At 39.3% G+C, this 26,494-nt stretch overlaps 1 protein-coding gene across 6 annotated transcripts in view; it reads right to left on the reverse strand.

Moving 5' to 3' along the window:
* fli1 (Fli-1 proto-oncogene, ETS transcription factor) overlaps nt 1–20,050 on the reverse strand; it is a 39,937-nt gene extending 19,887 nt beyond the window's left edge. For 2 of the 6 annotated variants that reach the window (XM_055147764.1, XM_055147763.1), the window contains exons 1-4: nt 15,330–15,489; nt 10,662–10,873; nt 9,365–9,516; nt 6,787–6,990 (exon numbers count right to left, since the gene is read on the reverse strand). In XM_055147764.1, coding sequence (XP_055003739.1) covers nt 6,787–6,990; nt 9,365–9,516; nt 10,662–10,873; nt 15,330–15,347 — 586 coding nt within the window. In that variant the 5' untranslated portion in view covers nt 15,348–15,489. Of the gene's footprint in view, nt 1–6,786; nt 6,991–9,364; nt 9,517–10,661; nt 10,874–14,966; nt 15,215–15,329; nt 15,490–18,585; nt 18,683–19,862 lie in introns of those variants that run through there. The other 4 variants (XM_055147762.1, XM_020926776.2, XM_055147766.1 and 1 more) reach the window with 4 other exon arrangements.
* Between the last annotated feature and the right edge of the window lie 6,444 nt (nt 20,051–26,494).

Genomic DNA, 26,494 nt, shown 5'->3' on the forward strand with positions numbered 1-26,494 from the left:
ATACATACTCAATCACTGACTTTAGAAAAGAGAGGTGCTAATGTGGGTTGAGCTCTAAAGGCAGAGTAGTGTCACCTTGTGTGGGGTTAAATGATAGAGCTTATTCCCATTTATCCCATGACAACTTCCAAACTAATCTACTTATCTGACGGCACTGTCACATTAGCTCCTGTACATTATGAAGCTCAATAGTGTTGTCCACTTCGATGCCCATCAAGGTTCTGGAAGTAAATTTTATAGTAAGTTTATAGCCTGCACAATGGAGACTAATTGACTATGTGGAAACTAATGTCCATAACGTGGGTGTATTCAGTAAAAAAACACATTTATTACTTAAAACTTAGCTAAATGTTTTTAAAACTTTGTGGTTTACAAAGTTAAAATCATAGGTCTTGTGGTCATTAGTTGCCGTATCGCTGTTTAGCCCATAGCAAGCTTTTAAACTTTTTAGAAAGCCTATGAGAAAAATTACTTCTGGAACTGAATGGTGGTCACTGTTGAGCTCCATGCTTTCTTTTACAACAAATCCAAATGTTTAAATAGACCTCTACTTTTTACTTCACCATACTGAGGTAGTCTGTCTTTCATAAGTAACCCTCCTTCGACAACACAGGAATGGTGACTTGGAGCTACACAGCGCACAGTAAAGGGCCTAGAGCCAGGTGCAGAGGCCCCAGTACACCAGTGATAATCTGCCAATCGAAAAAAACGAAAGTACCTCCATAAAAATGTTGTGAAGAGAGAAGTCAGACCTCTCCAGAAGTCCTTTCTCCTCACTCAGCCTTTGAGCACAGATGTTTATGGTCTGTATAAACTATGGAGAATGTCCCCCACTCTGAAGCAGGCTGGAGCAGAGACTTATCACTCTCTCACTGGGACAAAACCTCCAACTGTAAATCCATCCAGACGCTCCAGAGCAGGCGACAGCTGCGGAACACTGCTGCTCTTCTGGCTCATAAGCACCTCCAAATATTACCAACACTTCACTAAAGAGCTGACGGCCTCTAGATGCTCAGTCTAAAGCTACATCATGTTCTGGAAATTATATAAGGACTGGGGAATGACCATAGACTGTGTGAAGAAGTGGACTAAGGGAGTGTGACGTCACCCATAGTGTTTGGCTCCAGTGGTCTCAAGGCTAGTAGTTATAAAAGCAAATTAATACAAACATTACATAACAAAAATGCAGCACTGCAGCAATTACAGAAAGAAAGGTGACAACTCAATTAGAGCCAGAGTCGGTAGCCCCCTATAATCACTTCTTATTTACATTAGCTATGTTCTTTTATATATACAGTCTATGGGTATGACCAACGGTTCAAGCTGCAAAAATTCACAGACAACTTAAAACTGCAACCAGTAATCCAGATTTAGTTGGCAATCACCCATTGCTGCTACAGTTGTTTTGGAGTCGACATGGCGGGCGAATGTGCATGTCGTTTTTCAAATACCATTTTCTTTCCTCAGTGATATATAGACACTAGAACACATGGTGGTGACATGTCTTATAGGGACGCAACAGTAGTATAGAGGGAAAAAAACAACAACAACAACAACAACAAGAGCAAAACAACAGAACCCTCCCAACCTTATTGAAAGTGGACAAACTGTACTATACTACACCCAACAATGTAATATATATATACAACTTTTCTACAACATTTTAATCATCAAGCATATGTAGACCTTATAAATAAACAGTGCAAATTCAAGTTGGTAACATTTGGAGGAGCGGCAGCATTAGCAACAACTGAACATAAAACATATTGTAGGATTGTTGAAGTTTTGATGCTTGATTTTTAGCTTTTAAAATTTTAAAGGTCCTATATTATACGAAAATGGATTCTTGTGAGATTTAAGCCATGTTAGAAACTTGTTGCCTCCTAAAAAACATATCTGCAGTTGTGTTTTGTTACATTCACACATGTTTGAGTAATCCTTTATTATTAGTCTGTTTACAGCTCCAAAGCTCAAAATGCTCTGTTCCACATTGTGATGTCATGTAGTTGCTGGTTTCAAGTTAATGACTACCTTTTACCTGTTGTTTAGTATAGACTAGCAATTCCAGGGCTGAAATCATCCAAATTATTCTGGTGAAGATGTTTGGAGTTTAAAAACACAGTGGAGCACTTCCTGTGTTACCACATCACAAGATAGAACAGAGTGTTTCCTGTTAGAGAAACGAACAGAGCCTAAATATGCAGAGTTTGTGTGCTAAACATGTGTGAATGAAACAAAACAAAACTCCGGATATGTGTTTGAAGACGAAACAATGTTATAACATAGATGAAAAAATTGTGTAAAATGGGCCCTTTAACACTTTTAAATCATCATGAAGACAAGTTCTGACTACAACTGTGTATTCCCTCTGACTTTGTTACTGTTTCTGTGCCACTGTGCTGGCTGATATACGCTTGTCTAGTTTTTTGAGGTTTGTGCTGCTGCCCTGCTCCAGCACATGTGGTATCAAACGGACCTACATGGGTGCGATAAAGTAAACAGTCTACAGTCCCTCCCTGACAGACTCATTTGGACAAATTCTCAAATTGCAGCCCAAATTGAAAGCACATTGGGGTGCGGGCAGCCATCACTTATAAAAATCCGGTTAAGTGACCAACAATGAAGCCAGAAAATGCACGGGCAACTTCCCCTGTTACTGCTCACAGCTGGGCACACAGACAGACGCTGAAAGATTGTGGTGGGTGAATGTTACTTTAGAACAAGACATGGTTTATTTATGGGTTAGTCTGAATTTAAATCTGATTAAGCCGGACATTGTACTAGTTTAATTCCAGTGTAGACTTTGCCTTTGTTTTTGTCCTGATTCTGACCAGTTCTATAAAACTAGTTCAAACCTTCTGAGTCCTGAACTGGTTTTGAACTGGTTCATACTGGTTTACTATAGGTAATGGTACACTAAGTAACTTTTCTGGTGAGTGTTCGCTACCTGCTTTACTCTATGGAGATGTTTTTGCATTATCTTGAATGCTCCACTATGGCATTTAACTTATCTATTTTAAATCTATTAAATTACAGCTGTTTTATTGCTAAACATTGACATTCTTGCTATGAGTGGGCTCATTTCTCCACAGCTTTTACCCGTAACTTGGCCTGGTGGCATCACAGCGATAGATGTATGTATGTACACACTTTGAAACATTCCAAGCAAAGCAATAACATCTCCTTTAATTTACTTTTATTGTCATGTTAGGATCTAAATCTGTTTTATCTTCACTTAAATAGTTTTAGCCCTCTATCATGCAAAAAAAACAACAACATACAAATATCTGTCACATATTTTGCACAGTACTTTATGCTGTATGTTTATCTGTGTTTATCTAATGCGAGACATGCCAGTGAAAGTTCTTGTGTGTCTCGAGGCTGTGGAAGTGCGTCCCTGCCCCATGCTGCGTGTACATACAGTGCTTAATGACTCAGAGGAATGTTAATCAGAGGCTCAATAAACAATACACTTACGGGATAAACACATGTGTATGAAATGATTGGGAGGTCATCTGGCTTTTCTGTGGTGCATGACTAGCAACAAAAAGCGGAAGACATCACATGACCTGCAATCACTAATACTTTGAACCTCCTTTCCCCTCATTTTTGGCGTTCAAATCCATCTGTTGTGATTGAAGCCAGGAGTCTATTTTCCGTATTGTATTTGTTTGCGCTTGAGGGGGAAAGTCAAACAGCTAGCTTTAGTCTTCAAATTATCAATGCTAGAGGCTAAATATAAACCTCTATAGCTTTGCCTTTTTCACGTCGATCTCTTTTAGTAGTTCATTTCGGCATAGATAGTTTTCCTTGCCCGTAGGCCGCTAGTGTCAATATCACAGTTGTTCGGATCGCCACTCAAAAACGTCCAAAAGCAACTGGATTCATCTTGGGAAGCCATCCAAGGCAATTTTAACTGGCAACTGAGGAGGATTCCGGAGACATCTCTTCTTTCTCCAAAACATACAGAGTCTAAATCAGAAAAAGGGGCAGAGTCCTAAAGCCAATGGCCATAATAAAAAGTGCTATGCGAAGTGTGCCCAGCAGCGGTTAGACATATTCAGCTGTGCACAATGAGCCTGTTATACTCACGGCAGCCTTCTCTCTCTGCCAGTCGTGGTGCATCGAGAAAACTGTTGACACCCACAAAATACAGTTCCCATTACGTCACGCTGGGACCATCGCAATTTTTTGGGAGTAATGTTAAATATAGTCCAGGCCATCATTCACTCCACCCAGCAGTGTCATGATACTCACAGCCACAGCAATGCAAGCTCTCACATTATACAGTCAACAATACCGACTTTAGCTTAGGTTAGCTCCTGGTTTAGGTCTAGTTTAAGTCTTATTTGGAAATGGTTTATTTTGGTGTCAGTGCCAGTTAGGTCCTTAATATGAATAACATTGAATTTCTTTCTCTCTCTCTCTCTGTTTTGTTTTTTCTAAACTTGGTGCACTGATTTATAGTTCTGGCTGTGGACTGGTTTAGTTATGGTTAAATCCATGTTTTGACTTTCTCCAAGCTGTGGGTTACCTTGTTGTACAAGGCCAGTCCTCTCTATATATACGCCCAGTGTTGGGGAGTAACTAAATATATGTACTGTAAATACATATTCTAAATACTCATTTTGAATAACTGCATTCTGTACAGTTACTCTATCATTTGGTGGTATTCAGAAAACAGTCACTTTTGTGGTGAGTGCAATTTTTCTTTTTCTAATTAGTGATGAATAAAAGAAGTTTGTTTTATAATCCTATCTCACATTTTAAAGCAACTGAATGTATATACTGGAAGCTTTCAGAATAAATACAATACTGTGATTAAACTATGTATCAGGATATGTTACAAAATACATTTTAATTCATGTATTCAGAATTCAGCAACTTCAGTACATTTTCAGAGTATTCTTCTCAACACAGTATACGCCCAGTACTGATGCTCATGTATGCTGAGCCCTATTTGACTAAACATATATTTTTGCCAACCAAGATTACTGTGAAATTTGCATTCTTCTTCAGACAGCTGGCTATTAACCACCCAAAGCTAAAGGGATAGAAAGAAAACGTCTTCTTTTTCTAAATACTACCCTATGATTTGTCCTATCTTTTCAACATCTATTTAATGTAGATTTGAACATTAATTTCACAGTTTGATTTGGGCTGCTCTCTGTTGTTAGTGCTGGTGGTAACCAGCATGATTGATGGAGAGAGGTCCCTAAATTGTGTTTCCTTTATAGTAAATTGTAGATCATCTTTCTTTGCTGTACTGAACATAGAAAGCCTCAGTATTGCTCCTGAGGCGGTTCACCTGGCCTTCATCTGTGAGTAACATGTGGTGTAGGGGACCACTAAGTGTATGTGTTGGGATGGAGGCGATGGTTATCTGGAGAGAGCTAGAAGAAAAACCCATTAAGATTTCCACAGCTCTGTCTAGGACCTCCAAACCACTAAAGCTGTGTTCATTTTCCAGTGAAATAAGTCACTCTTGTTTGTTGGTTTTACTGCTAAAGTTGTGGGCTGACAAAAGCGTTGTTTATGCAGAGTTATCAATATTTCTTAATCACGGGATTTAAAAGGTTCAATTGTTCCAAGTAACACTCCTTCTTTTGGCTGTTCTCTGACGGGGAGATTCCAGTTTGTTCTAGCGCGCAGGGATTTGCATATTATAATTTATCCTAACTGTTATACCACATGTTCTTTGTCTCTATTTATTCAAGTTTAAGATTGAGAAAATTTATATTGTGGTTGTTTTTCTTTTGAGTTGAAGAGTTTAAAAGTTTTGTTTCAATATATATTAAGTTGGTTATCTGTTATGACTAAACTCAGCTATGCAACTTTTCTGGTGAAGCGTCTGCTACCTGCTAGTCAGGCTGGCACCACCTAGTGCCTCCACTCAATTTAATTTCTCTCCAGCGACTACATCAGGAATTGGAATACACTAGATGGTTTGTAAGAACCCTGGAAGTGCAAGCCAATCAATGAAGAGCCATACATTCTGTGTTGGCAACGATTCCTGAGATCGAGGATTTAAAGCCGGAACAAAGAGAATGTTTGGTGAATTTTATCAAGGGGAAAGCCTTTCTTCCTATGGGATTTGGGAAAAGCTTATTATACCAGTTATCCCCCTTAGCGGCGCATTACAGTGATTGGTTAAATTAAAAAAAGTACCTGCCTACTGTCGAGTGAGCAAATTCTAATGCTGCGAGGTCAGACGGTTTCCACAAAGTGAAACCGGCTGATGAATCAGGCTAGCTACCTGCTTGTATCCATGGGAACATTATTGCTTTGCCTGTAATGCTCAACTATATGTTATTAAACTTTTCTTTGTTTTATTCATTCATTTACAGGTGTTTTAATGACAAAATCACACCCTTGCGTCTGTCAGTCTAACCACTGATAAGTGTGCAGTGAAAGAATAATGCAATGTAAAGTGCTTTGGGTGTCTTGAAAAGCACTATATAAATCTTATACATTCTTCTAATTATTAAAAAAATATGAATTCTTACTGTGAGCAGAGTTACCTCTTCACAAATCTGACCTGTAACTTGGCCTTGTTTCACTACCTGTTTATCTCCATGGAGGTAGTTAAGCGCTGTTCCATATTGCGTAACATTCCAGATAAAGCAATAACATCCTCATTGAGACAAGCAGGTAGCAAATCCTCTATCAGAAAAGTGACATCGTGCACCTTTAATCCAGATACCCTTCTTAACATGCCTTGCACAAAAATAAAATAAAACTAATTTATTCAGTACAGAGTTTTGTGTACAGGGTTAAAGGACTTACTTTCCCTGAGGTAATTGAGATGAGACAGGAGCACTTCAGCGTTGTACATGGTGGTGAGGCGGAGGAAGTCGTCCTTGCTCATTTTGCAGAGCTCTTTTCCGTCTGTGTTCTGAAACATGGTGGTGTCGATCTCCAACAGGCCGTACTCCTTTATGGCCCACTCCAGCCACTGGCGCACATGATCCTGGGACCACAACAATGGGTCTGCAATTAGAGAGAGGGAAGGAATGGATTAGGATGGTTTACAGTGCTGATTCATCACACAGTCGAGACACAACATGCACCACCGGGTACAAGGGCTGGCTACAAGATGGCATCAAAATATAAATACCACTTTTGAATAAGCAAGAGTGATTACTTTAAGGCTTGTCTCTCCGGTTGATGGTGTGTTGCTTTAAAGGGCTCATATTACGCTGTTTTCTGATCTATGTTATAATGTTGTTTCCTCATCAAAAACATATCTGGAGTCGTGTTTTGTTTCATTCACACATGTTTAATCCGCAAATCCTGCATTCTTCACTGAGTTCTTCACCCAGACGGAAAGCATTCTGTTCCATTTTGTGATGTCACGTGGTAATACAGGAAGTGCTCCACTGTGTTTTTAAACTCCATCCATCTTCATTAGAATCATTTGGATAATTTGAGCACTGGAATTGACAATCTCTACAGAACTAAAGGTAAAAAGCAGCTGCTAACTTGAAAACTACTGCTCCATGACATCATAAGGTCGTACAGAGCATTCTGAGCTTTGGAGATGCAGACAGACTAACAATAACGTGTGAATGAACTAAAACATGAGGTAACAACTTTCTAACATGACTTAAGCTCACAATAGTCAATTTAGGATAATGCAGGACCATTAAAATGCTTAAAGTTGATCTATTCTTTAAACTGTCAAATTAACTGCTTACTAGCTTGCCAATACCTCGTTCCTTAGTGTGGTTAGATTGTGCACTTCGTTTACACTTCATTGCTTACTTTAGTCTACAATCTTGAGAGTATTTTTTGTGCATTTTAGACAAGAAATAATAAACTCAAGGAACTGAAATGTGTGTTTATGCCTGCTAAAATGTTATAATAAGATTTCTGTTTAATATTCTTGAATCTTAATAAGTCTCTGGATCACTGTCTGGACCTAGACATTCTCACAGGGTTGGAACAGCAGTTTGTGTCTAGTTTTACATTTATGAAGAAATTGGCAGTCAAGAATACATTTCTGCAAGCCAGCAATCAGCCGTGCTCCCATGAGCGGTGTAAAGGAGTCGTACAATACTTTACCCTGCGAGTGAGCTCTATAAAAAGTGTAGACCTTTTACAACAATGGCCATATAAAACACAGACTGATTTTGCACCTGTATGTTTTATGTCAAGAGGAATTATTGTGACTTGGACTAAGTGGCTTCTGTTTATCTGGATGTAACCTACAGACCATAGTTACTGGGAAATACTCAGACTGCCAAATATTCTCACTTTGGTTTTTCCAAAGTTTAAATCATAAATAATTACGGCTATTGCGTGCCAGTCGTATAGGCGATTCATCGGTCAATTGGTCAAACATTTTTATTAGTCAACTTATTTTCTTTGGATTTTAAAGGTTTACATGCACCAGAGCAGAAAGAAGAATGCATGGAGTGAGCTAACTTGAAATTTGAGAGGGAATTGTGATTTATTCTGCCATTTCCATACAAATATGCAATTTGTGAGTACTTTTCTTGTCTAGTCAGTGCAGTGTGTCAAATATATGGTCAAATCATAATCTCCCCTCACACACACCCCTTTTTAAGTCCACTGACAGACACACAGGGCACATCTTTAGTCAAACAAGAATTTCTTTAGTCAATTACAGCCTTAGAAATCATTTGTCTACTGTAAAACCTTAGTTGTCATGAAACCTTTACTCCAATATACTCAGGTGTGGTGAAAGCGCTTGGGCTTTAAAAACACAACAAGAACATCAAGGAATACAGAATGCTGACATATACCAAAGGGGGGGCGAGTGTTTTTAACTGTGGTGAGGGAGACAGACTAATTATGCAGGATTACTCAACCATGCCCAAACAAAACAACTCTGGGTTTGATAATGATGCAACGTTATAACAAAAGTCAGTAAAAGGGCCCTTATTACACTATTTTCTGATGTATGTTATAATGTTGTTTCCTCATCGCAAACATACCTGGAGTTGTGTTTTGTTTCATTCACATGTTTAACACACAAACCCTGCATATTTAGGATTAGTTCTCTAAAATGGAAGACGTTTGGATCAACCTTGTGATGTCATTTGTTGTGTTTTTAACCCCATACATCTTCACTTGAATCATTTGGATACTTTCAGCTCTGGAATTGCCCATTTCTACCGAACTAAAGGTCAAATGTTGCTGTTAACTTGAAAACTACTGATTCATGAATCATAAGGTAGTACACAACATTTTGAGCTTTGGAGATGACGCTAATAATAAAGGGTCAGACATGTGTGACTGAAACAAAACCTAACTCCAGGTATGCTTTTGAGGAGTTAGTAACATTATAATATGGCTTAAAGCTCACACAAGAATCAATTTTGTGTTTGAACTTTTTTACCTGCTGGTACGATAACTCTCCTCTCATTGGTGGTCATGTTTGGGGGCGGGGCGCTCTTCTCGTCCATGTAGTTTCCGTAGTTCATCTGAGCTGTGTCACCACCCCCCACCATCTTATTACATTTACCCACACTGCAGTCCACCGGAGACTCCCTGTAACAGAGACAGTCGCTACAGTGAATATTGTGGCTATAGATTGGTTTAGTTTTTGACTTGTCTTATCTATACATGCATGTCAGACAGGCCTTATTGACAGCTACAGTTCCAAAAAAAGCAGAGACACTGTGCAAAGAGGAGATACTGATCTGCAAAACCCATGACTATACATAACTGGGATTTTGAGAACAGAATAATGCTTTGTTTAAGGCATTGTATTCCATTAAGGCCTTAAAAACAGATGCACAGTATTAGAAAAGAATGCAATTTCTGATGACTATGTATTGTGATAATGAAATTCCAGCAATATTTCCACAGTAATATATAAAAACTAATTTATGCCACTGACCCTAAAGCAGGATTATCCCAACAAAAGCATATTTTAAATGTATAATATGGTAAAAAACACAAACTACAATAAATGAATAAATAAAAAGCAGATTGAAACAGTTTTGCACAAATGATTTTGTTTATAGAAGAAGTCAAGTTATTTATTCAACCCTCTATGGCTCAGATCTTATTGTAGTACTGACAGATAACAGAAAACGTGCAAAACAGTGCAAAGAAAAAGCACCCACAGTTTGTTTATTTACTCCACAAAATATTGTTCCAGATTTCAGATATTGAATGAGTTGATGCAGTAATTATCGTGACAGGCCTATTTATAGTTCAGCAAAGTTTTACTATTGAAACTGTGTCAGGATAAAAACAAAGCCACAACGAAAAGAAGGCTAAACCAAAAGTAAAATGACATTACTAAAATATATCAGTTAAAAACAAACAAAAAAAAATTTGTCAAATTAAAAATAGTTTCATTACCAGTCTGTAATATTTATTTATTTTTTTGCTATATGGATATTGTGTTAACTAATGTGATGTGATGTTTCTTCTTTTTCTTATATTATTTATTTGTAAAGGGGCAGCAAATATTAGTGAACATATTCAGTCCCTCAGCAGGTTGATGTCAAATAATCTGAACAGGAGAAAGTACGGCACACAAAAGTACACATAAGACCAACCTTGTGCAACCTTCATTTTTTTCAGCAAACAACTTACACATGTATTGCTGGAATAAACATAAAATGGTAACACCAAAAATGATTATACAGCATGAAGCGAGAGTTCATCTAACTGCGACTTACCTGGAGCCATTCATGTGCTCATATTCTCGCTTGACGTTGACCCGCACTGGCTGGTTGATCCACTCTTGTTGTGGTGGGAGGGAGTTGATCTTATGTGTCTGACCGTAGTCCTGTGCTCCAGATGCAGTCATGTCTGTTTTTGGGAGGGGGGCAGCAGCAGCGTACGGAGGCTCAAACAGGGACTGGTCTTCACTCACCACTGATAACGCCTCCTGGAATCCAAAAACCAAAGACAATCATTATTATTATTATTATTATTATTATTATTATTATTATTATTATTATTATATGTTATTATATTTCAAACCATATCAATGGCAAGGTGATTTGATATGTTTTTGTTTTGTGAATGCAGGATATCCGTTTTTTCACAATTTGGGGGAAGTCTCTTACAAATAGACACAACTACACCTTTAAATATAATACAATTTATAATATGTCCTCTATTCATTTGCTTATAGGCTAAAATAACCTTTTTCTCTGAGCTATACAATGCTTGATCACAAAAATATTCAAATTTATCCCCACTCAGTCTAAACACTGCTCCAAACCATGTGCTTTTACTGACAGAGGATTGATTGTGGACCTCTTTGTAAAAAAAATAAAATAAATAAGTAAATAAATAAATAAATAAAAAACGATTAGAAATAAGAGAATCTGGATCTCCGACTGATTACACGGCCCTACTTTCCCCATTATATTATTATATGTCATATTTTTAGACCCACTCTTGTATGGTGCTAAGGAATGCCAATCTTTTGAGTACCCAGCCCAAGTCTTGTGACCCCTGAATTTTCTCTTGTGTATTTTTGTTTGGAGTCATTATATGCACTTACAGCTCATATCAGCGCTGCCATCCCAAATAGATCTGTGTGTTTACAACCCACATTACAACTGGAGCTTCCTGTTGACTCTAGAAGAAACATCGTGCCCCACAGAGGAGGCTATCAGATGAGTCTTTGCACCTTTATACATGTGCCAAGTTAAAGCTTGCTTATGGCATATGGTATGATTGAAGTAATGGTTGAATAAAATAAAATAACCACACTACAAGGACTACTCAGAAATACTACAATATTCCTCAAGAGAGAGAGGACAGCTAAAGCTACCATGTAAGTTTATTTATTTATACTTTTTATCAGTAGATGGGAGATGTGGAGTTTGCCCCCTACCCCTCCCCTGGTCTTTGTTGAGGCTCACCTGTGGGCCTGTGGGTTTTCTAAAAAGTGTCTGAGCACAGCACTGAGTGATTTTGCTCTCTCTAAAACTAAAAGTTATTACTCTCATAATTTACCAAATACAAGTGTGCATAAATGAACTGTAAATATACTATCTTATTCACGATGGATTGCACAGTCTTGACTATACCTTTTCACACAGTTTCCTGCACATGGACTATAAAGTGGATTAATGCATGTGTAATAGCAGTGTCCAGCCTCTGACGTGTGTGTTATGTCTGGGCCTGGGGCTTTCCCTGATCTCAGCTTCAGACTCAACAGAAGCAGCCGGGTCAGTGCTGCAGCAGCCCTCTCTCTCCTGTGTCGCGATGTAACTTTATTAAAGAAAACAAACATGGCCACTGCAAACAGGCCTACAGAGCTATGATTATGGCTTCAGAAAACTTCACAAAGGCACCCTCATGTTCATTATTGGGTACATCGCACAAAGAGAAGCAGAATTTCTTAAGATTCAACTGTGAGATGATAAAAGTATTGTGCAAAACTTTCACGTTTGAATGAAAGAGAAAAGTACATGGAACAAATCAGCAAATGTCATTTACAACATTTGAAAGTAAAAAAGAAGAAGATAAAAACATACTTTGTTAGTTTGGTTGAACTGTAGAATAACTTGATAGAGTATAGACCACTGCCAAGGCACAGTCCCTGTCTCGTAATGGAAAATGTACTCCTCTAAATATTCCAGTTCAGGGGTTGGATGCTACTCAACTTCTAAAAAAATGTCAATTTATTGCTAGACCCATATCTTAAAGACTGACAGTTAGAATGCAGAAAGGTAATGTCTGTCTCTAAAATGAGTCAATCGATCCTTAGCTCATCTCAGACTTTTGTTTAAGTATCTGACATTTATCTAAAAAAAAAAGACACTTTCACCAGCATTTTATTTTAACCTTGCTCAAAGTTTTCCACAGTTTTCCAACATACACAGAACGTATTCAATGAGGGCAACGAGGAGAAGTATAGAAAATAAAAACAGAAATCTGTTTTATATGAAGTGAAATGATAACTGTCATGCTTGTGTGGAGGATCAGATCTAAGTCTGCTGACATCTGGATCTGATAGGATCATATGGCACAGCTTAGACTGAGAGCTGTCTAATCCCACAAGGCTGAATTATTTCATTTCAAAATGCCACATTTCCGCTGCAGGCGAAAGGCTACTTGATATTCACAGATCAATATTTCAACCAAGTCCTTTTCCATTCTTTAGACTTATTATATAGCCTTTTCTCAAAATCCTCCTGATCTGACTTTTACTGCAGGGCCATTCCTTTCAAAGTCTTATCATGCAACAAAAAAGTTAAATGGTTTGTGTTTTCTGAATGAAAAAGCAATTCCAATCGGCATGGTCAAAATAAAATACAACACACTGGTTATTGATCCCTTGTAATTTTTCACACATATTTACAGTTATGAGGGAATTGTAATAATGGTCATGAGTAAAGTTCTCACTTTTCTTTTCAAAATTGACCTTCAATTAGGAAAAAGTATAGAAACCAAATGAAGTTCAGGCAGGTCACAATAGGTAAATTAGATACTGTTACTCCAAAAATAGTTTCTGGTGATTTGATGATCAGCTGTATCACACAGAACAGACTATCGGGGCAGAACACAGCACCATGTCTGGACATGATAACATGTAGAAGAGTGAGGGCATGTCTCACTGTGGTGGATAAGGGCTCAGGCCACTATTTAGACTGTTACAGTGACATATCAGGTTGCACATTTGGAGCCTTGATTGGCAAGTGGTGACCCAAGTGAGCACTGATAGTGGTGACTGAATAATGTAGTATTATATGGACGTTTGCAAGTTCCAAAAGACGGAAAACAAAACAAAACATAACACTGACGCCTAATGTGGACTTTTTAATGAATATGGACCCCATACATATTTTCTGTTTTTATTTGAATAAATATTAGGGTCTTGGCAATGCCAGAGACAAAGGAAATAGCACAAAGCCATATAAAAGCATTGTGTGAGTGTGACACCTGCTGGGAGCTGCTTCTGTTCTGTTTACATCGACTGTGTCTATCTCTCCAAATGCGTCACGACGCACGGCTGGATGTAGTGCGCAGCATCCAGACTACACGTGTGTCTGTTTGGCGGTCACACACTGCACAGCCGTGGCAGGAGGCATCCGGGGGGGCACATTCCTGTCCTTTGTTTTAGGAGGAAAAGGAAACCTGTCAGGAAAAGATTGTGTAGAACAGGAAACTCTCATGGCTAGAGAGCCCTTCCTTTCTTTTAGAGCATGTGAATTCAGCTACAGCAGCCAGTCATCTACACCCGAGGACTCAATTATGATTACATTCTACAGTGTAACAAATACAAAACCGAACCGTCTCTGCTGCATGCCATTCATCACAACACAAACCAATCCCCGTGCACGAGGGCTGAGTGGCAGGTTTTAAAACACGGCTCTCTATATACAGCTCCGCATATTTGTCTGGCCAACGTTTACACTCTTCCAAAAGTCACACCACACCCAGCCGCCACAAACCCGCTACTTTAAGTCTCCAAAAGAAAACACGCTGCATTGCTTTTCAGCATCCGCGAGAGTAAATGCAGATGCGGCGTTCATGGGGACGACACTTGACGGAGGCTGTCTACTTCTGTGACTGCCACTATAGATCCAAGCTATGGGCACACTTGGCAGTTTAACATCTGGTAGGTACAGCGGCCATAATGCATCTGGAACGTGACTGTGGACGCAGAAACCAGAGGCCACGTTAATACAGACCTTAAACATTTCAAAACCGTTGAGTAACGCTCAGTAGGAAGGTCTCACATTGTGTAGCCTTGTGGTTAACGTGGTGCAAACTTAGTTACAAAATGATGGCTTCTTTATATAAAACGACTCGCCATTGAACGGGCCAAAATGTGATCAATACACGGAGTACCCATCAGGTGAAATCCTTCAAACCACGACTTTGTCTGTGAGAAGCCGGGCAACGAGCCACGCCACTGTTGCGCAGCTCCACACGTCTCATCCAGCGGCACATCCACTCACGCTTGTTGCTCAACTCCAATTGCCCAGACTAAACCGTTAAACTGAAGCTTTACTTACACCTTTATGCACGCACAGTCAATACATGACGCCTCAGACAAGTCCTTCGCTTTCCCATACGCGCGTAATTGTAACAGCTTGTTCAGGATGGCTCTGCAAAATCCAAAATCCCGATTAGAATCCACAACTGTCCATTTGAGCGGGAAGTTTATTGAAAAAAGAAAAAGCGATCTTAAAGAGGAAAAGGGAAACTGTTAAAGCTCCGAGACACAAACAAAAAAGCCGCTCATCGGCGTCAGATCCGCGGTTCCACTCCTCACCGCCAAACACACGGGAGCAAATCAACCCATTGCTTAAAAAAGGAGGCGCAACTCCGAAAAAGCTGTCTCCCACAAACTCCTACACCCCGCTCTCCACCCTTACCTTAATAGTTCCGTCCATTTTGAGCAAATTTCAGCGGAGCCCGACAATATCCCAAACATGACACGCTCCTGAATTAATTCCAGCCCCCGGTATGCGGCGCACAGAAAGAGACACTTTTACCGGATTGGCTTTTTTCTTTCCTCTAAATTTGGGAAGTGAAGTCACCGCTGTTGAGAAGGAAGCTGTGTGTCACCAAAAGCCCTGCCTTCAAAAAAGCAGGATACTGTCCCAGGGAGATAAGCAGGGAAAACAATTGAGTGTTCGCTCCGCTGTTATGTTTTTCTCCTCGGAAATATTTACAGGATGGCTGCCTGCGTTGTGCACAGACATTGAGGACCGTTTTCAGAATGGTGTTTTGCTTTCCCAGTAATGGCACAGATGGTGTTGAGGAGTTTAGGCTACCCATTTTAATATGTATTTTTTACTATTTATATATTTAAACAAGACAACCGTGACATTTATTGCTTTGTGGTGCATTCTTTGGTATTATAATTTACATTTGTGTCATGTTTTTTCAACATTTTTTTCTTTTTTACTTTTGTAATTATAAATCAGTGACCCAGTATTTATTCTCATATTATGCACGTTTGTTATATTCCTCTATCACTGTTTCATAAGAGACAAATGCGCATAAACGCGCACATACAACTAAAGTAATATTTTCTGTGATTCTCTTAACTTCTTCTCAACTCCTTTCTTCCCACTATGAAATTGCCCTCATCAATTTAGGCATATTTTCAAGACAGATGCGTGACTGGAATCCAACATCCAAGGGTGAACTAAGCGTTTTAAAATGACTGGGCTACCGAATACAATCATTGTTATAAAGGAAACAGTCTAACTTGCTTTTCTCTAGTAGACTATGTGAAATGTAGAAGTCCGTTATAAGAAATACTCTGAGCATTAAGCCCAGGGGAGAGTCTGCAGTGCGCAGCAGCGACTGACAGCGGGGTCGGCCTGTCTGCTCTCAACTTGGGGGTCTGCTCGGGCTGAGGGCCCCCACCCTTGGGACCGTCACATCTGGATCCTGCTATGGGTCAAGGCTTCTCCTGCCTGAGGCCAGTTCAGCCTCGTGTAATTAAGGGAGACACCTTGTTTAACTCTTTACTGGCTGCTTTGTGCACTTTTGTTTTTCTATACATTCCAATGTCTGATTTTTTCTCCACTGGCACTCTCTGTTATGTGCGGTAGTGCTACAGGGGTACATCAAGTCTGCTGCTATACTTTTTTATTTATCAATCGTCGCCCCATTTAAATGTGACTTTTGTATATCGTTTTCATCATTAGGATTACAAGAGCCTAGGTCCAGGTTCTACCAAGTCCATAATGAATACAGTGGTAACAAACATTTTGGAAGTCCAATAAACAGATGCTGGTTGGTTTACACAGTGAACCACAAAACATCTGGATTGACGCTGGAACTAGACAGCCAGACATTTCTTCGATGCACCACGAGCCAGTAGCTCCACGTCAGGGCAGAAGGCCAGAGGTGGGCGGACACTGCGTCAAGTTTATGTTCAGTTGGATTTTAATACGCTCTCTTATGTAGCTTATGGTGTAGGTGACAAACTTACAGAGCCGTACCGTCATCATACAAACATTTGAAATGCAAAATATGCATTAACCACATTACAGCATCGTGTCACAGACTCACAGCACTTTATAACCCTATTGAGGAAGCACAAACCGTGTTGGTGCAACGATAAATAAAACATTGCATTAATTATTGCTTATTTGTTTTCTATAAACAACAGCCATTTTCTTTACACATTTTGGACTAGTAATGGTAGACGTATTGTGTGGAGCAACAAAGCCTGAATTATTGTGTTTTTTTGTTTTTGTTTTGGTTTGGTTTTTTTTAGAGTTAATGAAAACATTTAATTTTTATTCGATTTTTTATACTAACATGACAAACAACGTATTTTTTATTTGTTTAATTTTTTGTCCCAATTAGAATTATTATTTTACAATAACTCAGACTTCTATTCAAATAACTGCAGATCTCTGCTGGAAGGCAGACCAGTCCTAATAGTGAGGGCATGAAGTATGCTGTGCATATAGCGAGAACTGTCTGGCCCCTCGCTCTAGGCCATAATTAATTTGAGATTTATTTTTATTGGAGAGTTCCAGTCTCGCCTGGCCTTAACCAAACAAAACCAAATGCTGGGCCGCAGATCCACCTCAATAAGGAATATTCTTTGTACATTCTGTCTCGAAGCGTGCCACACTTTGCAAGTGCGTTAACGCGTGGCTGTGGTACATTGGTCCAGTTGTATCGGCGACTGTGAAAACATCGATTGTCAGAAACGAACTCAATTAGACAGACGTTTCCAAAGATTATTAAAAATAGCAACGAAAACGCCCATACGACAACCTTTCAAGTTCATTGATTTCTTAACCAGTCCCCTCTTATCTGGATTGCATTTAAAATTAATATTTTGAAGTAAAACATTTAGGACAAAACGCCAATTGTTCTTAGCCTTGACGCGCCAAGTTCCCGCCTAGGATAAAAAGGCCTCTTATTCAAAGAGGAAATCACTTTTCCAAACATTAACACGTTATCCGTGACCAAACAGATCAGCTTAACTCTTCAATGCACAACACTCGATTTTATTAGGCCATACTTAATAAAAAAAAAACAAATACATCAGCCATAAGCCACAAAAGTCACTTTAACCACTGTTAATAAACACACCTGGAACCAGTCACTGCGCGTGCGTGACACAGGGCCACAATGCTTTGCATCAGAAACAATAAGGGCCTGTTACAGTGGCTCACTTGTGGCAGTTACAGGTAAGTGCTGTACCATATTCAGACATCCAGACGAGAAGAACAGATGTGTGCTGCTGAGCGGGTTATGTTTAGCAAGAACAGTGGATAGAAAGAAGATAGTAGATAGAAGAAAAAACTGTTGACAGACTCAAAGACAAATGATTATATTAATGTAATAAAGTGTAGTAAAAAAAACAAAACAAAAACAAAAACAAAAACAACACACACAATTGGAAAAAAAACCCAAAAAACATATCAATAATATCACAACAGTATAAGCCAGTAATGACACTGATGACCTGGTTCGACTTAGTCACGCCAAACTGTTGGCTGCTCAATAATCACGACTTCATAAAAAAACAAACAAACAAACCAAAAAAACAAAAAAAAAAAAACAAAAAACAAAAAACGTTTGGCTAATTAATAATAGTAAATGTGGAAAACAGTTGTAAAATACAAGTTTGTCCCGTCAAGAACAGGCTACCTGAATTAAAGTGGCGTCTTTACCTTGACGTAAGACGACGTGTCAGGGACAGTCTGAAACATGTTGGAGGGACAGCCAAAGGTGTCACCAGTCGGACCTGCAATATAATGAGGAACATTCAACATTTTTATGCATCAACTAAACGATCCATGCGTGTTGTTTTGGGATAGCCTACAAAAATGCAAATATTAAACTTGATGACTACTTGAACAAGGTGAAATAATGTTTTAGATATTTTCCATTATGTATTTTAACACATAATTTCAATCAGAAGAAATATTAAATTGCTGAATGGCTGAATCAGATCTGCACCCCAACTCGCGTTAGAGTTTAGTAGCACAGAAAAGATGAGGGCCCCAACCCAACCCCCATCACGTTTCCCCTAAAGCTTACCACATATTGAAACACTTTTCGCTTTAATAAGTGCAGCTTACAAAGTCTAGGGTGAAAGGGCACTTAGAGGACGGTGTCTTTAGCCCTTCCCTCTCTGAGCAATTATTAAGGAGGTTGTGGCATGTGCGCCATCACGCAAACTGCTGGCAACCAAAAATAGAGTAAACAGAGAAAGTTGATTTTGTGGGATAAAAGAATAAAAAGCTTTATTGGGTGAGTATATTTCAAAGCACCATTATTTTATATTGAGCAAATGGAAGTGCAGAGACTATGTGAACTATTAAATTGGATTCCATCATAATTATGCGCCAAATGGTTTCAAGACATGCATTTCTCCCATTTGATGACAAATTACACACAAAGTCCAAATGAACGTGGCACTAACTGACAGTTGACCATTCCTGCAGGCAAATTCAGGGCTCGCTCCATAAAGTTCCCCCAATGCCTCCAATTTCTACACGGTAAAAAAGCGCATGGGACACGGCATCTGTAGCCAATTAGGCAGAGGCGGACTGGTGAATAACGGCGTGAACCTTCCTTCGAGACAGCCCAGTGGGCCGGGACCCCTCTTGTGTTACATTTTAAGCATCTTACCTCGCGGTTATCCATCATACCAGAGCCAACTGATTTCTGCCAATGTGAATTCCAATTTTTTGTTCTTAGGAGCAAGGAACTAAATATTGTAGCCAACAAGTGCGAATGTGTCTTTATAGCGTTTTCCCCCTCAGCAAAACATTTTACATTTTATTTAATCTAATCTAATGTATTATAGTCTACAACCTCAGTAAAAGTGAATTCGTCCCCCAAAGCCCACATGCACGTGCACAAACTCACAAACTCCTGCGCAGCGCAGAGCTTCTACAGACGCACGTCACGTCACTCACCTGTCGTTACGCGCGACTCGTTTGATCTCAGTCGCTCCTTTACGATGGGCTCCTCCTCAGATCTCGCAATAATTAGTCCCGTGCAGCCAAAGCCGTTTCCAGACGATGATGAAGATGATGATGACAGTGAGTTATTTTTTGAAGGAGCGAAAAGGAGCAGAGCCGGCTGTATGAATGGAAATGTTACAACGATGGGAAAGAGGCGACCAATGAGCAGAGAGAGAAAAACCTCCCCTCGCTTTGCCTTGTGAGGCCACTGAACCATGAAATAAGGGGGACGCAGACAGAGAAAGAGCATCATAAATCTGGTTTATAAAGTGTTTAGAGAAGGAAAGTGTCGATAAAAAACGGGAAAGATGTTTTTATTGGTTTACGGCTGCAGATAATTAACATGAAGTTATTTTCCTGTGTACAGTAAAGTAAGACTAATAGAGAAAGGATGGTTCTTAAGTTATTTAAATGTTTTAACACTTTTCATACCTTAAATATACGACTAATACTGCAGGAGACATGTGACATTATCAGTCAGACAACACGTTAATTTATAAATAAATAATAAACACATAATACATATTGTTTCATTTAAAATTGTGTGTATTTTATTGCCAGTGTTGGTTATTTAAAAATAGATTTAACATTTGTGAATGAACTACTGCCAGATCCCAATAATACATCCCCCCTGTGCGTAATCCATTTTTACGCACGCATGTTCGTGTCTTTTCTAATATGCACTTTCCCGCAGGAATAAAACAGCAGCACCAGTTCCTCTGCAGAATTTGTCTTTTCCTGCTCGGTTGACCCCGCTCACTTCACTAACTTCATTTCCTTCATGTTGTCCTCTTTGTAAACCAGGAGTCCCCAAAAGGATGTGGGCCAATACACTTTGGGAAAAGTCGCCCAACCATGGCGCTTTATAGCCTCATCAAGGTCGCAATTTCACACTCTGAAAACTGAAATTTACAAGTCGTGTGGAACTTTTCAATTATAGATACTGTAGCTTGCCATAACAGAGGTAGCGTAACAATTACCCCGCTGTATTTAACCTAAAATGAGCGCCTTTATAAAAGTAGTCCTTTGTTTATTCTTTGGCACAATTAGTAGCCAGTAATTTTACAATACAAGCAGGGGTCATCTGGTAAAATGCTTGCCTTTCATCACTCTGGACAGCTTGTTTGTTGCACGGTTTCCTAATGCAATGATTAAGAACAACAACACTGATAATAGCGTTCCCAGCGTAAAACAATAGGCGGAAATGGTTACATCCGTTTTACTGAAAAATGGCATTCATGCGCATGCTGTTATGCCTTCCACAGGATACAGTAAAAGAGGGTTTCTAACACATCTGTACAGCAGTTATTTCAACGAATTCAAAAAGTAATATAAGTAATCTGAAAAACTGAAACTTACAGTCCATTGCAGTATTCTGAAATTCGAATGGATGTTGGAATGGGTTTAACTTAACTGTGTTGTAAAATGTATGGCGAAGAGTTGGTTCACGTCAGCTCTGTGTTGTTTTACATTACTCTGTCCAAAATGGTTGTGAAAATAATATTAGTTATGGACTCTATAATAAATGAGCTCAATTAAGAACAAATGAGAAATGAGAACAATTACTGGCACGCATTATTTTACAGAAAAAAGGACTCAGTGACCAAGTGGTGCCCAAAACGTGGCTTGCACAAAAATCTGCAGTAATTTTGGAATAGAGGTTGATTTGGTCGTAATGCAGATATATATTTTTTTAACTTAACTAACTGTACATGTATGGAAAAGAATATTCTCTTTGGAGGTCTATTCTCAGCCTTGATGTCTCTGGTAATGCCAACTAATCTACCATCAGCAGTAATATATGCAGTCCAGTGTGTCCTCACTTCAGAACTGTGTCTCTGGGGATTCAACCCAAAACGCTCACATTTGAGATGCTGTGGCCAACCTACAGACATCTTTGATTACATCGCTCTGACTAAATGAAGCTCCTTACTCAGAACTGTAATGACTTATTTATTTTGTTAAATGGGGGCTACCCAAGAAGATCTGGAGATGGAGACTGAGCCCATTCCAGCCAGCTTTCTGCTCCATGGGGACGAAGAAAATGGTAGTGTGGCACCAGGGAAGGCAGGGCACGGCATCAAATCTCTTCAAGCAAACTTCAAACTTGTCATGACTAAACATGCAACAGCTCATGTTTACGGCAGGGGGCTGATGCACATAATATAATGAAAGCTTAATCTGTAATGATGTGTAGTTCATTTTATTATCTTTTCTTTGAAGATGCACTGTATAATTTTTATACAGTCCATGTATCCATCCCACAGTGCAACATTTATCTATCTATAGCAGCAATTCAGGGACTTTTATTGCTTTATTACTGTTTTACTGAAAAATATACACTCTTAATGTGAGTGGTTTTGCCTCTCAGATCTGACCTGTAACCTGCTCTATTGGTACCAGCTTCTTGTCCCCATGAAAAGAGAGTTTTATGCCATACTGTGTAACATTCTTGGCAAAGCTATACCATATTTATGGAGACAAGCTGCCACAAACGTCTCATAGTCCTCTCGTAAGGGCTTCTAGAGGTACTACTATTTAAGTTTTAGCCTTTCAATATGCTTTATACATTTTAGTTAATCTTTCCCATATTGGCTAAATTATTAATCCCACTTTCTGTCATTTAATAGATGTCCTTCAGGAATATATTTATCTGGGCATGCCACTGACTGGAGTGTGTTGTAGAGCTTGCTTACTCCCTACAACAGCATTTCACATTTTTTTCCAATGCTTATTCAAACACATTACATCAAAATGTTGAAAATCTACAAGTTCAGCAAAGCCTCAGTTATAAAAGATCTATTTTTGTCATTAATTAAATCTCCATTTACAAAAATACTGCCTCCATTACAAGCTGAACTTTTAGATCCAGTGACTTGTGATTGTCCAGTCCATGACCTCACCCAATCATCCTCTTGGTATTCTTGCCTGAGGGGCCGATGTAGAGATGGGTCTGTGGATGGTGGATGTTTGAGGGACAACATGTGGCGTCGAGACAAAGTGCATGTCGTTGTACAATAGACTCTGGTATGTGCTGCACCCACAGATGTAGTCCTGCTTATGGAAAACAGTCAGTCAATATCTAGCCATGGTTGTGTTTTATAATCTATGCCTGGACTTCTTTCATTTATTTTTGTGGACACACCCTGACTCCACTGGCATGTACAAGTAAGGTGCTCGCTGTCCTGATTTTAAATGAGTTTTTGTAGCCTGGCAGCAGTCATCCCAACATGGGGCTCAATGAATCCTCTGGAAACGGCTGGTTATGTGGAAAACACAAGGTAAGTGAGAGGGAGAGGAAAGCAACACCATACAAAAACTGAACTGATTCCCTGCATTATAAATCCACTGACCGCTCATCATTCAGCAGCATTTTAAAGAGCTCTTAAAGCAAAACACTGGCTGAAATGAATATGCTGTCACTTCTCATTTAGGTCTGCCCACCAGCTCCATAAGAAAAGTGTTGTTCCCTGTAAGGCAGCTACAGGCCGAGCTCTCAGGTTTAGGGTTTACCCCTGTCCCACATTCTCCAGGCTTTTACTTTGAGGCCCGTGTCTCCCGTTCCTCCCCCACGTCCCCCCAGACATGTCTGACAGGCTGAACTCGATGTGGGCTGCTCAACAGACTACAAAAATCATTCATCTGTGCCTTCAGACGGTCAAATCTGGATCTAATAAAGGGGCTCGTCTATTGATCCTATTCATATAGAATCGCGTTGCGTCACGCGGCCACAAGGGGGCTCTATGGTTCAACATTGCAGTAGCTTCATTCTAATGGGACAATACACAGAACTATTTAGTGTTCATATTTGCACCATGTGTTTGTTAACTTTTAGAATTGAGGGCTAGTTATAATTTCCATTTTTAAACTTCTCCAACTTTATGTGGCTTCAAAATGTTAAAATAAACAAGGAGACACTCTTGAAACACTGAAATGTTTGATGCTGATTATACGATTCTACATGGTGAATTTTAACAAAAAATATTAGCAGGTTTCAAAAGCAGAGAGCTTCAGAATCAACATCCGAAATGCACCAGGAGAGATGTGAAATGGAGAGTGAGTGAGTCAGAATGACTTTAAGGTTTGTGTTTATGTGTGGGTGAGGGCACTACCCCAAACGCCTGGGCAAACCACAACATTCCACCCAGCTCTTAAAGAGACAGAGCGACGCTGTCATCGCGCGTATTTGGGAAGTAAAGCGTTAACATATGGTTACGGCTATTTGAGACGCATGGCGAGACACACGCACAGAAGCCAGGAGGAGGTCGTGCCAACTCTGTAATAGGCTGCAGAATGCATGGCTCAATAATGCTGCTATTGTCATCTGATTTGCTTTAGCTGTTTAGTATGATAGCATGCAAACTTCAGACCATCATAATTATTTTAGCATTATGCCAGTATTTCCTTTCAATGAAAATCTAAAATCCACCTGATATGCATGCATTTCTAAGATTGGTTGATAGAGGGCACCATTGTGCCAAGAAAAAATGTGACATAGTGTAAAAGATTTGTTTCCAAGTCTGTGTTCTTGAAGTTTTATAACAACATTTACTGGGTATGTTTTTCAAGGTACATAAAAATAATACAACCGTTTTAGAAATGGAGCCTATAGACTAATTGTTTATGTTATGTTATAAAAAAAAATTTTTGACTTTGAAATGAATATTTTCTGTGCACAGTTCTTGCTTTTGAATAAATACATACATAAAAGCAATTGTATAGATTCCAGATAATACAAGTTTAAACAATATATGAATCATGTTTAATTAGTCTGTTTGTCACAGGTCACAGGTTGTTGTATTCCTTTAATAAAAAGGCCACATAAAATGTTGCACTCTGGGGTAATGCCAATGAACTACTACTTTTGGAATTTCCCCTAATCCACAGCTTTGTGTTGCCTAGAAACAGCATAACTATTCAAACGCACTGTAGTGTTTGTCCATTTGAGGCACTTGCATTGACCTTTGTTGTCCCGTATATGAGAATGTTGTGTTGGTGTAACCACGGTGACACATGTGAGCCCTGAGAAGCACAGCCGCTGTGCTGAGTTGTGTGTGGGCGTGAGGAGCGACAAGACCTCGCTGCTGTTCTTCACTTTGGGCTTTCAGCTCTGAGAAAGTGTTTGACAAAATCACTCTATAGGATCAAAACTTTCTGCAGGGGAAAGTGAGGATGTAGTGCATAGGAAATGAAATGAGTGTTAGGGGGCAAAATGAGGAAAAAGACTGTTTCCTGAAACCAAAAATCTGTGGCAAAATATCCTTAAATCATCAACATGGGTCTAAAAATAAGCAGGTGGGACAGGAGAGGAAGAGAAGGGGAGAGCGAAAGGGGCTGAGGTGTGAGTGAGTGGGGGCAGCTGGTGGTAAGGGACCACAGCTCAAAGTTAGAACAAAAGAAGCCCCCAAACACAAAGCAAAGATGAGGAATGTAGAGCAGATTCTGATCATGTGTTACTGTAGTGAGTGGGAGTCAGAGAAGTGAGGTTTAAGAGAGGGAAGAAGAGGCGTTGTTTTCCAATACAAACTATGGTATAAAACAAACTTAATATGCAACAGTGTCTTGAATAAATGTGTGCAACTATTTTAAACAGGTGTGAAAAAAACTGGTAGTAAAAGTCTCAGATCTTCAAGGGCCTCTTCCTGGAGCAACCTGCCAAAGGAGAAGTACAGAAAACAGATATGACTTTGTAAGGGTCTAAACTGTTTAGGACTAAAGAAAAAAATAGTTTTTTTCAATGTGAAATATTTACCCCCAAACAATAAAATCTCGGAATTAAATTTAGGGTCAAGGTACCAATAGATAGGATTTTAGTGTCATTTTTAAGGAGACATATTTTCTTTCTTTTCAACTTCTTAAAATAATCTAAAAGACAGTCTTGTAAGTAACCACTGAATGAATCTGTTAGATATGAAAGACACTGTTCCTAAAATACATTTTGGATCAGAAAAATAACATTTGGCTTTATGAAAAGGAAGCATATGCAAGACAGAAGACAGACTTTGGTAAAATCAGACAGCAGCTCCTCTTCACTTTCAGCACTGGAGCTGCTCTGTGCCACACCACATCAAAGAGCACATGAGACGGGCCGATGACTCTGCCAGTAGCACTCCAGTTGTTATGTGTGATAACACTAGCATTCAGGATACATGTTCTTTTATATTAATGCCGTTGACAAAAGATTGGACAAAAGTGCTGTTGGAAGCAACCATTTTTTCCCAATCATACTGTCAACGTGAGGAGGAAAAGACATAAATGTACAGTAGGACCAGACTCAGTCACTCTTCACTCCTCACACAGGCTGAGATAGGTGATTGCTCTGCTGCTGCGGTGGAGAGGGGAGCTACATCATCTCTCAAGAGCTGTGGTGTACATGTTTCTAACTGATGTCATTTCACACTTTTGTTTTGAATTATTTTTACATTTTACTTGAATTTACCGAATTGTTTTACCTCTGTTTTCAATCAGTGAACACAAAAGGCTGGTGCAGAAAGACCATTTTTAGGAGAATGAGAGAATGGTGTGAGGAGAGTAGAGACAGGAAGCTTCAGCAGTAAGTAAGTAAGTTTTTATTTATAAAGCAC

This window comes from Boleophthalmus pectinirostris, unplaced genomic scaffold, assembly GCF_026225935.1.
Source record: "Boleophthalmus pectinirostris isolate CB_2022bp ecotype Guang Dong unplaced genomic scaffold, ASM2622593v1 HiC_scaffold_9, whole genome shotgun sequence".
Classification (NCBI taxonomy): domain Eukaryota; kingdom Metazoa; phylum Chordata; class Actinopteri; order Gobiiformes; family Gobiidae; genus Boleophthalmus; species Boleophthalmus pectinirostris.